General features: G+C 37.8%; 1 protein-coding gene across 1 annotated transcript; it reads right to left on the bottom strand.

Moving 5' to 3' along the window:
- Window positions 1–12,596: 12,596 nt before the first annotated feature.
- Window positions 12,597–17,097, bottom strand: LOC116195073 (cytochrome P450 76A1-like). Its single transcript, XM_031524040.1, has 3 exons — window positions 16,135–17,097; window positions 14,127–14,437; window positions 12,597–13,364 (listed from the first exon to the last, which is right to left on the bottom strand). The coding sequence occupies exons 1-3, from the start codon at window positions 16,766–16,768 to the stop codon at window positions 12,744–12,746; spliced, it is 1,566 nt and encodes a 521-aa protein (XP_031379900.1). The 5' UTR covers window positions 16,769–17,097; the 3' UTR covers window positions 12,597–12,743.
- Window positions 17,098–17,392: the final 295 nt, after the last annotated feature.

Genomic DNA, 17,392 nt, shown 5'->3' with positions numbered 1-17,392 from the left:
AGAGGTTGGTTGAGATGGATTTTTTCCTAAGCAATTTGGAAGATACTTACAAAATACGTGTGAACTTTAGATTAGTAGATTTGGTTTTAAATGAAGTAGGGATAGAGGAAATATATTGAGTTAACAAAGTGTGGGAAAATTGTAATTATAGATCGTCTCACTAATTCATTTTCGATTATTCTTAATTTGCTTTAATATTCTAAAAGCTAATTTTTAATTTGCTCGACTTCAATTAGATTGTGATAATTTTGAACGTTAGTAGAATTTTAGATCAAGTATTCGTGGAAACGATAGTCTACTCATTTTACATTACTTCTAAGGGCTTGTGCACTTGCAGAATTCTAAACCGTCGAACAACGTACCTCGAGGAGTCTTTCAAATTATCAAGAAAAGTTTCAATTATGCAACAAATTAATTATACATCATCATGAATAAATAATACGAACAAATAACCAAAATATATTGAAATGACACAAATAAATATAGTAAAACTCATTGAACTGAAATTGATAGGTCAATTTAGAGGGTTATCAAATGAACTTATTCGAATAACTATGCCTTACTAGAAGCTTAGAGTTATGTAATAGAGATCTCACATTTCGCTCTTAGATTTTTATATATTATATATTAATTTTTAATTGATTATTTTTATGTTACTGGGTAGGCCTATAGGCTATACTACAACCGAATGTCGACGTCATAAAGTATCTATCCAGATTAATTTTGTGTAATCTCATTAGTGGCATTAAAGGTTGGAAAATAGTCTAAAAAATCAATTACTTTCATAAAATTTAAAGATCTACCAACTTTTAAAATTTTGGCATGAAAAATCACGACGTTTACCTCTGTTTCCCTGATCTACCAATTCGTTAATTGGGCCGTCAAAACTGTTGATGTGGCCATTAACAACGCTGATGTGGCAAACAGTTGCTTATATGGATGGCATGCCACAAACTTTTTATCATAAAAAATCACATAGTTTACTTTTTTTTTCCCTCCTCTATCAAAATATCAATAACTTTTTTCTCATCTACCAAAATATCAATAACTTTTCCCCTCATCTACCAAAATATCAATAATTTTTAAAAATCACGTAGTTTGCTTATGTTCCATCATCTACCATAATATGGCTTCTTTCAAAAATAACATATACCAAAATATAACTTTTTGAATGATTATAAGTTTGACTTAGGGACTTCTGTATATGTATGTTGATTTGAATATTAAAAGAATTTTTAACAGAAGTGTTATAACAATCACAAGTTTGTCATTGGCAAATCAAAAGAATATCCACATTCGCTATCACATTAAGTAATATAGAAATTTATACATATTATACAGCAAAGACAATAACCATGCTAAAATAACAATTCCAACAGAACTTATGCATACCAACATTTATAAATAGTTATTTTGCATGGTTGAACTTGTTGGAAACTAGGACCAATTACTTTATCAAGGTTCAACTAATTTTTGCATAGTTCATGTAGATATAGATTTATGGGACCTATTGTTGATTAAGTTTTGATAATGCATATATGATTAAAATGATGAAGATAAAATTCGTCATATTTGCATAATCAAAATTTAACACCTAGACCACAAATACAAAATTAAAAAATCCTAAAATTCTAAAAAGTTTATGTGCGAGAAAATAATAAAATAGTTGAAGAACTCATCTCCAAAAATCTAGCTGTGGATGTACCTAAAATCAAACTATATGCATGCGAGAAAATAACAATCGATCCTAGATATCTAAATCTATATTTTTTAAAAATAGAACTAAAATTTGTTTTTCTAAAAAGTTAAAAAATCTGAGAAAATAACTCCCGATTCCACAAATCTATATTTATTTGTTTTTAAAATTTAAAATTTAAAAATTAAAAAATAAAGAAAACTCAAAAAATCGATAAAATAATGAACGGTTCCACAAATCTATATCTATGTATTTCTAAAAAAATTCAAAATTTTATTATTTAGAAAAAAACTCAAAAGATCGAGGAAATTCCATTTAGAAATGAAACGTTCTGAAACTATCTGGCCTGACCCACCTTTATCTTGCTTCATATATATGTAGATAGAAACTTAGACATATTATACTGCAAAGACAATAATCATGATAAAATAACCATTCTAATAGAACTGGTGTCCAACAAGTTGAACCATGTTAAAATTTTATAGATGTTTGTATGCAATAATTCTATTGGAATGGTTATTGTCTTTACAGTATAATATGTTTAAGTTCATATATTATTTAATGTGATAACAGATATTGATATTATTTTGATTAGCAAATGACAAACTTGTAACTGTTCTAATACTTTTTTTCTGTTAAAAATTCTTTTAACATTCAAATCAACATACATATATATATAAATTCCTAATTCAAACTCATAATCCTTCAAAAAAGTCATATTTTGGTAAATGTGATTTTTGAAAGAAGTCATATTTTGGTAGATAAAGGAATATAAGTAAACCATATGATTTTTTAAAGTTATTGTTATTTTAGTAAATGAAGGAAAAATTATTGATATTTTGGTAAATGAGGAAAAAAAAAGCAAACATAGTGATTTTTTAGGTAAAAAGGTTTGTGAGATGTCATTCACGTGTGCAATTATCTGTCACATTAGCGCCATTAATAATTACATCAGCAGTTTTGACTGCCCAATTAACGGATTGGTAGATCAGGGAAATGAAGGTAAACTTTTTGGGGTCAAAATTTAAAAAACTAGTAGACCGGAAAATTTCATGAAAGTAATTGATTTTTAAGGCTATTTCTCCTTAAACAATATATATGCCAAAATTTGATTAGCCGGCCTACAGGCGAACCGAACAACTCATTGTCGACAAAAAAAAAACTCATTGTCGTCATCTCTGATCGTTCGGCCTTTCCTCATTTAAAGCATAAAATCAATTAGCATATTTATCAAAAATAAAATCAATTACCATCGCTCCACCGGGAAAAAAAATTCTACCATTGAAATTTGATGAGGAAAACATTGACAGTTACTCATCACTGATAATGTAGTAGAATGGCATACATACACTTCCATCCGATGATAACCAAAAGATTTCGAATTCAATACTCATTGTGGGACTACTCATACTCTTTTATTAACTATTGATAAGGTTTCTAATTCATTATATTAAACTCATGAATCTCTTTTGCAATCAAGAAAAAAAAAAGATTATTACCCAATTCGACTAACGGGTAATACATGAATCATGTCATCAGTCAAAGACCATTTAGAAGAAGCTTGAATAATGAGACACAAAATATTCCAAAGGCCCTGGAAATCCCCGAAAACCATTCATCTGGACTCGATATCGTATTCACGGATAGGTTCCTGATTGAGAAGTTACAACTAAACTAAATGGATTCGAAGAACCATTATGATCTAATTAGCATTATTGTACTTCATGTTTTCCTATGTCCGTGGGCATGCATGCATTATTGTGCTTCGAGTCACAAGGCACGATGATCGGTGAATCCATTCGTTCTAGAAAGTGCAAACATATCGGTCCCATATCGATAAACACAACACCAGTTTTAAATGACGGGGTGAGGTGAGGCCCATAATATTCAGTACACATAAATGTGTTACAAACTACGTCCGTCAATTGGCACATCCATGCATTCACTCTCTTATCTCTAAATTAGCCATATTAATGTCTCTTTCGTTAAAAAAAAAAAGGAGTACCGATTTGTTTTACTTCTTTTTTTGCTGTATCTTTTTTGGCCCACGCATATATTACACACACAGATAAATGTAATATGTATATATATATATATATGCATGTCATATTGATTAAGACATTATTGTTAAGATAATGAGCCTTGTTTTACGTTGACCATTAAAACCGGGAACAATTATTACTTTCTTTTTTCCCTAAAGGAAGGTTTTTGACATAGCTAGCTAGATAAAAAAATATATTGTCCATATATAATTTGGCCTATTAAAAAGGAACATCATAAATTATTGCTTATAAATTAGGAACGAATGGCTTCTTCACATTTTATAATTGAGTTTGTAATAAGAATATGCATCGCTCAGCCTGCAAAAAAGCTTGCGATTACAGGCAGAGAAGATCCAAATAGGCGAAAGGGCATCAATTAGTACGCGCAAAAGCATCTTTGACTCCTTAACCCCTTCATCGCAAATCACAATGATACAAGTAAACCCAAAAAAAAAAAACTACCGAATTCGCATGACAAAAGAATTTTTCCTTCAGATTTGAATCCTATTGGGAAGTAAGGGGAAGTAGTTTATATTAAAATACTAGACGTGTGAATGATCTGTTTGGACTGATATATGAGCCTTTTTTTTTATAGGTAAAATGGTGGGTAGCAGTACTGACGATCTTGCTGCCTCTCGTTACTCGATGTTCACACTCTTGTATTCAACCGCGAACATATCAGACGAACTGAATAACCAGCACAAGCATTAGCCTCGTTAGCATAACACCACCAAAAGCCTATTATAGTTTACAGAAGTCAGTGTTCTCCAAGCCTAAGTCAAGGAGCACACAACTAGCAATTATTTTTGACAATAAACTAGAGGGAATTTAAACTTAGGACTTTGAGATTACCAAACCATATGAGAGCAAGTTTGTTAACTATTAGACCATTAGTTTTGACGGTAATCTATGAGCTAATTAAGATAGGGTGAGTTTGATTAACCAAGTAAATTATGACTATCCACCAATAATCTTTAAACAAATATTTAAAAAGTACGTCTTGATATAATAATATCAAATCCTTTTGGAATAGCCCACCAAAAAAAGATAACTATTTTAGAATAGATCTTTGCGATCACCCCAGAAGTTTCAGACAATACTACAGCAAATATCCAAAAGTTTCGACACATGTATAGCTACATTTGGTTATTGTCATGCCATGGGAGACAAAATTTATCGAACATAGTTTTTTCTTTATGGGGCCGACTGTCAGATATGTTATTTGATTAATGGAAAAAAGACAAAAACTTCCATTGTAGTTTGGAATCGGGACAAATCGCATCATGTTCTTTTATTTGGAACAATTAATCCCTGGTTTGCCGCGTTAGATACATGAGGTTACGGCTTTATTTTTTTTTCATTTTCAATCCTCAATCTTTAGCGTTTCATTTTAGTTCTAAATATTTTCTTTTATCATTCATATCCTCGACTTTCTATTTTATTTCTTATTAATCTTATAAAGAAAATAGAAAGGGAAGTAATTTGTCTATTTTTTATCCACAAATATCCATTAAAAATATATATTTTGATAAATTAAAATTCATTAATCTGGGATAAAATTTAAAAATATATCAAAAATATATTCTAAATTTTATAATCACTCACGAGCACTTCTCTCCGCTATTCTTCTCTCTCTCTCTCTCTCACTTTCCTCACATCTCTTTTTCCCTCCTCCCTCGCTCCATCTGGCCCATTTCTCTGGACTTTGCTCCCTTTCTTTGATTAACTTATTAGTAATGGGAATTTTATGATGCAATCAATTAAAATAGTTGCACTATATAATTGAATAAGTTATTAAATATTCAAGTATAAATTAAATATTTTATTAATAAGTTAACTAAAATTCTTAAAAATTCATGTAACTGACTTTGAAATTTGTGTAATTTACTGTTAAAATTTGTGTTATTTTTTTGGAAATATGTGTAATTTGATTTATTTGTAGGTTTTGAAGTAATATTTTTTGAGTGAATGATTTAAGTAATTTACTTTGATTTTGAAATTTGTTTTTTGGTGAATGAATTTGAAGTAAGTTACTTTGATTGTAATAGATCTTCGTATAATTGAAAGGTCTTTTTTAGTGTTTTATAAAGGTATATCCATATTATCGGAGAAAAAAGGTATATCCATATTATTCAGATTTTGGAAAAGTTGGCGACATATATAAAAAGTGATGCATTACATAACAAGTTAATATTCAAAAATGTGATTATGACATCAAAATAAATATATAAAATTAGTATTTGCACATGCTGTATGAAGAGCGGGTATGAGACAGACTACAGTGAGATGGTGTCATGGCGACACCATTTTAATATTTTAAACATTTGAAAAAAAAGTATTACACACTTGAATTAAAATACTAAATCACGTCATTTCATCCACCGTCGGGCGGTATTAATACTCTCCTTTTTTGTGGTGTCTTCGGGGTCTCTTTGCCCTGATCTTGTGTAATTTAATTCTTCGGGCTTTGGCCTCCATTTCACCGAAAAAAAAATCGTGCCATCACGATACCGTATCATACCAGAACTTCTATATATGTATTAGTATGTGTATGTGTGTGCATTGACATAAAATAAATAGTATGATGCAGATCTCGAATTGTTTTGAAGTGTCAAATTACTCAAATCCTGCGTAAATTTGACCATTTCCTTCCAAGATTGGGACTTCAGCTCCCATCCATCAACCCGATGGTCATAGAAGCCAAGATTCCCCGGGCAAAGCCCTCATGAAGAATCCTAAAATGCCATTTTGTCGGCTTTTCCTTATTAATTATTTTATTTTATTTTATTTTATGAAGTTGAAGGTTTGGTTTTTCATCACGTGAATGCCGTCGATCGGCCGATGCTGGTGGGGGTGGGGTCTCTCTCATGACGTGCTGATGGGATTTTATTAAAAAAGTTCCCTTCATCTCCCTTGCCTGGGTGAGAATTAATCGTGTACATTGATCGCGGGCTCACTCCGCCTGATCCTCAGCCTATCGATATGTATCACGTATTCATCATGACCAGTTTTCTATCGATGCTATGCACTCCGAAAATCAGAGCAAAAAATTATGTGTTGTCGAGATTTATCCGGACTTGAAGGGCACATGCGAGCAGTTTCTTATTTCCTGAGCCAGCATGAAAGAGTATGATAGCCCACCAGCATTCCTCCAGGTCCAATAGATGAACATGGGCTCATCTTAGGCACAAAAATGATAGGCCCAGCTGATGCTTAATGGGCTCATTGACAGCCCAAAATAGTGGTGTTTTTTTTTTTGGGTTGAATGATGTGTATTAAATTATCGTTCGTTTGTGGTACATTCTTTACTTGGATAACCAATTAGGTCAGTCATCAGGTACTCATCGTCTATAATATGCATAAATATATCTGGGGCTTGAGGATCACATGAGGATTATGTTGGGTATCCCTCCAATTTGGAGGAAGTTGGGCTCAAATTGTATTGGGCTTTTATCGGGCTTTAATAGGCCCAAGAACCCATTTTTGTTAGGGTTTATTCTTCAGCAAATCAGCTGAGGTATAAAAGCAGCAGCAGACTGCAGTAGCAGCAGAAGGTAGACAGCAGCGGCAGAGGAGCTGCAAGCAGCAAAACAGCACAAAGAACAAAGGAAGAGCAGAGCCGAATTCTGCTCAACAGGGGCAGCGCGCAGCTGGAGATCAAACCTCGATCGGGACGTCAAACGAACTCCGATTGGGACGAAATTTTGACAGCAGCTTCACAACACGTGGGGCTAACTTCTGAACGGTCAGAATTTCTATTCGAGCTCTGTAGGTGCTGTTTCAGCTGATTTTGTGAACCACCCGGTGTGGGTGACGAATTTAGTATTTGGGTGATCCAAGAGAGTGTTTCTCTTGAGTTTGGTGATCCAAGGGTTTACCCTTGATGAAAGACATTGTATAACCTTTATAGTGGATCGTTGATTCGGAGTTGGTCCCGTGGTTTTTCCCCACATTGGGGTTTTCCACGTAAAATTCTTGGTGTTGTTTTACTTTACTGCTTGTTGGTTGATTTGATTAGTTCCTATCTCGATTACACTAGAAGGGGAGGAAGATTAATCGCTGCGTTATTGTTTGGTTGAGTACATCCCTAACCCCAACAAGTGGTATCAGAGCTTCGGGTTAGAGAAGTTTTGAGTTTTTTCGGTGTTTTCGAGATGGAGGAATCTACAGGATCTATGTTCAAGTTGAATGCAACCAACTACTCTATATGGAAGTCTCGGATGGAGGATCTTCTATTTTGCAGGGATTTGTACGATCCTATTGAAGGGGATCCCGCGAAACCCAAAGATAAGGATGACAAGGCTTGGGAACGCACAAATCGGAAGACTATTGGTTTGATTCGGCAGTGGATAGACAATAGTATTTATCATCATGTTGCTCAGGAGACAAATGCAAAAGCTTTGTGGGATAAATTGACAAATCTCTATGCGAGGAAGACACCGCAAAATAAGGCATTCCTCGTGAAGAAGCTGGTTCATCTTCGTTTCCAGGATGGAGGTGATATGGCTGCGCACATGAATAATTTCCAGGATATTATTAACCAGTTGACGAACCTGGAGATAATATTACCCGATGAGTTGCAGGCTTGTCTACTTTTAGGGACTCTACCGGATAATTGGGACACACTTGTGGTTGCATTAAGCAATTCTGCGCCAAACGGGAAGCTATCGTTGGCTACGGTGACAGACAGTTTATTTAATGAGGAGACTAGAAGGAAAGGCACGGGAATTTCCATTCAGTCTGAAGCTTTGGTTACTGAACAACGGGGGAGAAGTCAAAGCAGAAATTTCTCTTCCAAGCATAGTAACTCACGTGGCAAATCGAGGGGCAGATCAAAGTCGAAGACGAGGAAAGTGGTCACTTGCTATCACTGTGGAAAAGAGGGACACTACAAAAGGGAGTGTAGAGCTCTGAAGAAAAATCAGAATGGCAACGGTGAGAGCAAGAAGGAAGAAGGCACTACAGCAGTGGCATGTGATGGAGAGACCTACATCATTTGTGATGAAGCCTATGTGAATTTCACATGTCAGGACTCTACCTGGGTTGCAGATACAGGTGCCTCGTTTCATGTCACTCCTCATCGGGATTTCTTTTCATCTTACACTACGGGGACTATGGTTATGTGAGAATGGGGAATGGACAATCATGCAAGATTGTCGGTATTGGTGATGTCTGTCTAGAGACCGAGCTTGGCTGCAAGTTGTTTTTGAAGAAGGTGAGGCATGTTCCAGAAATTCGCCTTAACCTAATCTCGACGGGTCACTTGATGATGAAGGCTACAGTAATGAATTCAGCAATGGGAGATGGAAGCTCTCCAAGGGTTCGTTGATTGTGGCACGGGGTCAGAAGACCGACACTCTCTACAGGCTGCGTGCCAGACACAACTCCGGTCAGGTTAATGTTGTTGAGGATTATCCTATCGAGCTATGGCATAGGAGACTTGGGCATATCAGTGAGAAGGGTATTCAAATTCTTGCTAGAAAGCAGTCTTTGCCCATTAAAGGTATGCACTTGAGCACCTGTGATCACTGTTTAGCTGGTAAGCAGAGGAGAGTTTCTTTTGTTAGAAGTCGTCCCTCTAGATGCCATCATATACTTGATCTTGTGCATACAGATGTTTGTTTTATGTCGGATAGATCTCTTGGTGGTGCTCTCTATTTTGTGACATTTATAGATGATCACACCAGGAAAGTTTGGGCTTACCCTATGAGAACTAAAGATCAGGTGACTGAGATTTTCAAGAACTTCCATGTAGCAGTGGAAAGAGAAACAGGCATGAAGCTGAAATGTGTCAGAGCTGATAATGGTGGTGAGTATAGAGGTCCTTTCGAGAACTATTGCAGGACTCACGGTATCAAACTTGAGAAGACGGTACCGAAGACACCACAACAGAACGGGCTTGCAGAGAGGATGAACCACACAATTGTTGAGAGAGTTCGTTGTATGCTTTCTCAAGTGAAACTGTCTAAGCCTTTCTGGGGCGAGGCAATGAGGTCAGCGGTTGATCTTATTAATCTTACACCGTCAGTTGCACTTGATGGAGATGTACCCCAGCAGGTGTGGACCGGCAAGAAAGTATCATACAAGCATCTCAGAGTATTCGGGTGCAGGGCATCTGTTCACATTCCTCGAGATGAAAGATCAAAACTTGATGCCAAGGCAAAACAGTGCATCTTCTTGGGTTATGCACATGAAGAGTTCGGGTACAGGCTTTGGGACCCTGATAGCAAGAAGATCATCAGGAGCAGGGATGTTGTCTTCTTTGAGGACCAGACAATCGAGGATTTGCAAAAGTTAGAGAAGGCCAGTGTAGGCAATCCTCACGAGATCTCTATTCCTGTACCGGTTGATGTAGAGCATCCAGTGGAAGAGGTATCTGGTGAGTATGAAGAAACCACGACTGGGGGTGAGATTCCTCAGGTAGATGATGATGTGACTACGGATGATACAGGCTCGCAGTTACAGTTAGAGCCTGCAGATCTACCTAGACAATCTGATAGAATAAGACGATCATCTACAAGATATCCGCCTCATGAATATGTGCTACTGACTGACGGGGGAGAACCTGAGTGCTATGATGAAGCTGTGGCACATGAGTACAAGGAGCACTGGTTGAAGGCGATGAATGAGGAGATGAACTCTTTGTCTGAAAATCACACGTATGACCTAGTGAAGCTACCGCAAGGTAAGAGAGCATTGAAGAACAAATGGGTCTACAGGTTGAAGACAGAGAACTCGCGACCTCGATACAAAGCTCGACTGGTAGTGAAAGGTTTCAACCAGAAGAAAGGAGTTGACTTCGAGGAGATCTTCTCGCCCGTTGTCAAGATGTCATCGATCCGAGTTGTTCTCGCACTGGCAGCTAGTCTAAATTTGGAGATCGAGCAGCTCGATGTAAAAACAGCTTTCCTACATGGTGACTTGGAGGAAGAAATATATATGGAGCAGCCTGAAGGATTCCGAGTTAAAGGTAAGGAGCATTTGGTGTGCAGGCTGAGGAAGAGCTTGTATGGGCTTAAGCAAGCACCTCGGCAGTGGTATAAAAAGTTTGACTCTTTCATGTTGAGCCATGGCTACACACGGACAACTTCAGATCATTGTGTGTTCGTGAAACAATTCTCGAATGGTGATTTTATCATTTTACTGTTATATGTGGATGATATGCTACTTGTTGGTCATGATATGAGCAAGATTACAGAGTTGAAGAAGGAGCTCAACAAGTCCTTTGCCATGAAGGATTTGGGACCGGCAAAGCAGATCCTTGGGATGCATATTTCTCGTGACAGATCAAGTGGAAAACTTTGGCTTTCTCAAGAGAAGTACATCGAGAAGATTTTGGATCGGTTCAACATGGGTAATGCTAAACCAGTTTCATCACCACTTGCTTCTCATTTCAAACTTAGCTCGAAGCAATGTCCTACAAGTGAGAAGGAGAAAGAAGAGATGAAGAAAGTTCCTTACTCATCAGCTGTAGGAAGTTTGATGTATGCCATGGTCTGTACAAGACCAGATATCGCTCATTCTGTTGGTGTGGTTAGTCGTTTTCTCTCCAATCCGGGGAAAGAGCATTGGAATGCAGTTAAGTGGATTCTGAAGTATCTCAGAGGAACATCCAAGGTGTGTTTACACTTTGGCACTGGTAAGCCGGAGTTAGAGGGCTACACGGATGCAGATATGGCAGGAGATATCGATTCCCGGAAATCCACTTCGGGATACTTGATGACTTTTGCAGGGGAGCTATCTCATGGCAGTCAAGGCTTCAAAAGTGCATCGCTTTGTCTACAACGGAAGCCGAATACATTGCGGTGACCGAAGGTTGCAAGGAGATGTTGTGGTTGCAAAAGTTTTTGCAGGAGTTGAGCTTGAAGCAAGAAAGGTATGTTCTACACTGTGATAGTCAAAGCGCCATTCATCTTTGCAAGAATCCCACTTTCCATTCGAGGTCGAAGCATATCGATATCAAGTTTCATTGGATTAGAGATGTGTTGGAGTCCAAGCTGGTGAAGCTAGACAAAGTGCACACTGATGAGAATGGAGCTGATATGATGACAAAACCTCTCGCTAGGGAGAAACTTCATGTTTGCCGAAGTATAGCCGGTATGCTTGAAGCCTCCAAATAGTCGGGAAGGGGGAGTTTGTTGGGTATCCCTCCAATTTGGAGGAAGTTGGGCTCAAATTGTATTGGGCTTTTATCGGGCTTTAATAGGCCCAAGAACCCATTTTTGTTAGGGTTTATTCTTCAGCAAATCAGCTGAGGTATAAAAGCAGCAGCAGACTGCAGTAGCAGCAGAAGGTAGACAGCAGCGGCAGAGGAGCTGCAAGCAGCAAAACAGCACAAAGAACAAAGGAAGAGCAGAGCCGAATTCTGCTCAACAGGGGCAGCGCGCAGCTGGAGATCAAACCTCGATCGGGACGTCAAACGAACTCCGATTGGGACGAAATTTTGACAGCAGCTTCACAACACGTGGGGCTAACTTCTGAACGGTCAGAATTTCTATTCGAGCTCTGTAGGTGCTGTTTCAGCTGATTTTGTGAACCACCCGGTGTGGGTGACGAATTTAGTATTTGGGTGATCCAAGAGAGTGTTTCTCTTGAGTTTGGTGATCCAAGGGTTTACCCTTGATGAAAGACATTGTATAACCTTTATAGTGGATCGTTGATTCGGAGTTGGTCCCGTGGTTTTTCCCCACATTGGGGTTTTCCACGTAAAATTCTTGGTGTTATTTTACTTTACTGCTTGTTGGTTGATTTGATTAGTTCCTATCTCGATTACACTAGAAGGGGAGGAAGATTAATCGCTGCGTTATTGTTTGGTTGAGTACATCCCTAACCCCAACAGATTAGAATACTCATTTGAAAGCAAATGATGATTTGATCATATAGAACGCGTCATGATAATAGCATTAGGTCGTACCAAGCAGCCTTGGCATACAATTCACGATACACAGTTTAATCGCAACTTATCTCAAGCTTAATATTGGGATGAACAAGGGTTCAGATACTTTCTACATCAACTTGTTGTAGGGCACCGGTATTGCCTTTAGAGGCACGGCTTTCCGGAGCGTGATCCCCATCCTCTCGCTCATGTCCATGTTCTCAGGCTTGAGACCATCAGCCAGCTTCCAGTCGAAGGAGTGGAGGAGTGACCCCAGAGCCAGTGGGAGCACCCGAGAAGCCAGTGGCACGGCAGGGCACATCCTTCGGCCCGACCCAAATGGTATGAACTGGAAGTGGTGCCCCTTAAAGTCCACAGAGTCGGGCTCAAGGAACCTCTCGGGCTGGAACTCGAGAGGGTTCTTCCATGTCTTAGGGTCACGGCCGATGGCCCAGACATTGACAAGGATCTGGGTCTCCTTGGGGATGTAATACCCTAGCATCTTGCAAGACCTCATGGCCATGTGAGGGACTAAGAAGGGGAGTGGTGGGTGAAGCCTGAGAGTCTCCTTTATGACTGCCCTGAGGTAAGGGAGGTTCTCTATGTCCTTCTCCTCAAGCTTCTTGTTGGGGCTCACTACGCTCCTCAGCTCGTCTTGGGCCTTCCTTATCGTCCGCGGGTTGTGGAGGAGCTCGGCCATGGCCCACTCCAATGTGCTCGTGGTCGTGTCAGTTCCAGCAGTAAACATTTCCTGCACCGCGGGGTTATAATGAATGGTTGTATAAATAAATCGAGTTGGTTATAAATCCTATTATCATGTGGGAACATTATACGACATAAAATCAGGGCTCTTGTTGCATCATCAATTGGCTTAGACTAACGAGCGGATCAAGCCATAGCCCTTATGGGTATTCTTAATTATATTTTATAGCTAGAGTTATACATTTTTTGGTGGATATTTATCAAGAAAAGATTCCAGACATCCAGAGAAGAGCCCCCAAGAGAAGAAACAAAAGCCATGTGATACGAATCGCGAGCTGCACATATTAATTTTACACGAGCACCAAAACGGAGACGTGTATATCAAGGCATTGAATGTAACAAATATATTTTATGGACGACAATATGTATATCTAAACGTCGGTCACGAGAAGATGTAATCAATATATACATGTATATATTGCATCGTACTGTCTCGATAAATGTGATCCTGTTCACTTTAATTTGATAAGAACTAAGCATGATAATAAGAAACAAGTATTCTAAAACTGCACATTCATCTATAGGAATTAATATTAATAAAAAAAATCTCATGTGATTTAACAAACCTAACAAAGTAAACATGTGCATTTCACCCAAAAAAAAAAAGTAAAGATGTGCATGTATACATGTGTATGAGTGTGTATATTTTTATAAAACATATACTTCTATTGCTGTGAATTTGTCAATAGTAAGGAGAGGAAGTTCATATAAGACTATTTATCCAAAAAAAATATTTCCATATAAGACTTACAAAAACGATGACGTTGATGGTCCTCGACGAGAAGGTAGCAGGCTCATTGACGCCGTTGCCGCGGAACTCCAACAGCACATCAAGGAAGTCCTTGTTCCTCTTCTCCTCTTCTTCCACAGTCGATCCATTACTACCAGCAGCACTACTGGTCCTCACGGTCTCCATTCTTTCCCTAATGAACTCCCCAGCGATATCGAAGGCCCGATTCACGTGAAACTGCGTCCAGCTCCTGATCCTCTGCGGGTCCAACCACCTCAGTGCCGGCAAGAAATCTGCCATGTTTGGCTTCCCCGCCAACTCCATCACCTTCCCTGCAACCACTCAGGATCAATTATTAGAGAAATCGTCACACCGATCTATATGTCTTAAGGATTTTATGAACTATATTTGTACCGGAATAATTTTCATCCAAACTGACATGAGTATACTCATTTTTTTATTAGAATATAGCTGAATGATCCGTTTGTGAATTGGATTAGCACAAGCAATGAAAGCAATATAATGAGCATCAAGATGTAAAATAATGCAAGGGAGCTTCTAAAGTGGGGATGAGAGAAAAATAGGGCAAGGACTCAAATTTCCGATTTTCTCTGTATCTCCCTTTTTCTTATTGTACTTAAAATTTCAAAGAGTGAGAAAGAAAGTGTAATATAATAGCACACACTCATTCCTAGGAACTAAAAGATTTCGGGTAAGTAGGATTATATGGATTCCTTTATATTTCATTTTCCTTATATTAAGTCATTGGCGTCTTTCGTAACCGGAAATTCGAGAAAACTTATAAATTAATCCACAAAAATAAAGTAGAGTTATAAGGAATTCAAGGGAGAGTAACAAGCATATTCTCGCAATTGATCATATTATTAACTTTATCTTTTTTTTAAAAGACCATATTTAGGTACTACTTATAAAGGGACTTATTATCTAATTTTCTTTCTTCTGAATAATTTTTTGCCTCTACCAAGCCCTTCCCTAGATATCTCCATTTGGCTTATATTTTATTATTATTTTCACTTACATCATAACATTAGTTTTGGCTCCATCTTACTAAGTCCATAGATCCCTTTTGTAATTGAAAAAAAGGCTCCATTTTACAAATTGATCAAAAAACTGTAAGAAAAATTCCATCTATAAATATTAAAAATTCTTACTATATGAATTATATCTTATTTTCTAGGGTGAATGAATTATATCTTATTTGTTTTCTTGGGTGAAAGAACTATATCTTATTTAAGATATATCTTGCCTCTTGGTCCTGATTGATAAGTATAAACAGAAATCTGAAATTTTGTATGTCTAGTTTAACTACATATTATCCGAAAATAGACCTAATAATAATTACTTTCACCTCCTCCTGTTTGCATGACAGCTGAGAAAAGTAGGAATAAGTTTTCAAAAATATCTTAATGACTAATCCATGCATCCGAATAATTATGGTAATCACATCCAATTTTCACTTTTATAAATAAGCTAAGACGAGATGTGATTATCAAGCACCACAGGATAGACTTTTATTTTTTCTTATATTTACATTTATTTATGAAAAATGAAAATCAAGATAAAGAATCTAATAAACAATTCATACTATGAAAAACTGTTATATCATTTTATTTCGTCTCTCCAAATAGGAATATCATACTTTCTATTAATTCTACGAACAACATTTTCTTTAAATTTATTATAAATCTATGTTATATTATAACTCCATTATTTTTATTTTAATTACACAGGATGTATAACATAGCGAACCTAACGAAAATTTTCAGATAGTTATCTTTATAAAAATTATGTTACTTGCAGCGAAGCGTGAAAAACACTAGTTGTTTCCATGTCACCTGCCAGGATTACATGAAACACACGTATAGAAACAAATTTTCATCTGGAGAAATTATGTTATTATGGGTCTTTTTCATCATATAAATTTAGACTTTATTAAGTAAAACAGAAGAGGAAAAAACAACAAAGCAAAGTAATACATTGTATATGCCTGGCGTCGATAGCAAATTACCTGCGTGATAGAAAAATTTGGCACCTCTCTCTGATTTGGGATCCAAAAGATCCTTAGAGAACATGAGGTTTCCAATAAGGTTGAAAGCCATCAAGAAGAAGAACCTCCCGACATCAATCCCAGCGGTTCCTGAGGCTCCTGCATCCTCCACGAACTGCACCATTTGATCGATACACCTCCCTCGGACACATCTCATGGCATCTAACCGGCTCGTCACAAAGAACTCAGTGGTGCAGAGCCGCCTGAGCATCTGCCAGTGTGGGCCATACTGGGACGTGATTATGCTGCCCTCGTGCCCATGATTGCCCTTCATGGCCTCGTAGATCTTCCTTCCAGCAAGGACCGCGTCATGGTTCTTGAACATCTCCCGGGCCACCTCATCGGACGAGATTACCACGGTGCCCATGGATCCAAGCCACAAGGTCATGATAGGACCGAACTTCTGGGCCAGCTCGGCAAATGACACGTGCGGGGCCCAGCCTAGCTGGAAGATGTTTCCCACCACCGGGAACGGCCTTGGCCCTGGTGGCAGCTGCCCCAGCTCCTCCAGCTGCCGCTGGCGACGCTCAGTCACTATTGCCCACGCGACGCACAGCAACAGGACGATGACTAACCCAAAGACCTCGTAATCCATTTGCCCAGATTAATTATTAGGAAGCTTCTCTCTAATCTTCCACAACAATGATCCTATCGAGAGCTATGCCTAACAAGGACTTGTATGGTTTGTGGTTAAATCGATCGAGAAGTTTGCTGAAAGGTGCGGAGTTCAAGAGTACAGTCACGCTAATTCTTGGGGAGCACCTTTGCTATCTTACATGCGTTTCTTCGAGGAATGTCACCTTAATTTGTAGTGGCTTAATTAGCTCAATGAGCAACTACGTGACAAAGCCATTGGCCATGCAAGACGTTGATCTTCAAATGGAAGGATATCAGAAAGAGCTGTCTTTTTTTCAAAAGGGAATGTGAAGGGGATAGGACCTACGTCTACTCTGAGGCTCTCTCCAATGGATGTGTCTCGGCCGTTGTCTCTAGACTGAATCTCATACTACCATATAGACGTCACATCAGACAGAGACAAGCTCCATAAAAAAGAGAGACATCTACTCCAATAGATTTCTTGATTTTGGTGTCTCCAATCCGACCTCACATACATATTATATTAATTAAATACATATAACTACTATTATATATAATTAATATATATTCTTAACAGTTTTAATTAATTAAACATAACTAAAAAAATGCAAAAGAAATATAT

The sequence above is a fragment of the Punica granatum genome, chromosome 2 (assembly GCF_007655135.1).
Source record: "Punica granatum isolate Tunisia-2019 chromosome 2, ASM765513v2, whole genome shotgun sequence".
NCBI lineage: Eukaryota > Viridiplantae > Streptophyta > Magnoliopsida > Myrtales > Lythraceae > Punica > Punica granatum.
This window is presented reverse-complemented; position numbering and strand designations above follow the sequence as displayed.

Excerpts from the sequence above, each read along its gene's own strand:
- LOC116195073 (XM_031524040.1), bottom strand. The coding sequence starts at position 16,768 with ATGGATTACGAGGTCTTTGGGTTAGTCATCGTCCTGTTGCTGTGCGTC. Across the intron at positions 14,438-16,134 it reads CAAATTTTTCTATCACGCAG|GGAAGGTGATGGAGTTGGCG; the intron begins GTAATTTGCTAT and ends GAGTGGTTGCAG. Across the intron at positions 13,365-14,126 it reads CCATCAACGTCATCGTTTTT|GAAATGTTTACTGCTGGAAC; the intron begins GTAAGTCTTATA and ends CCCGCGGTGCAG.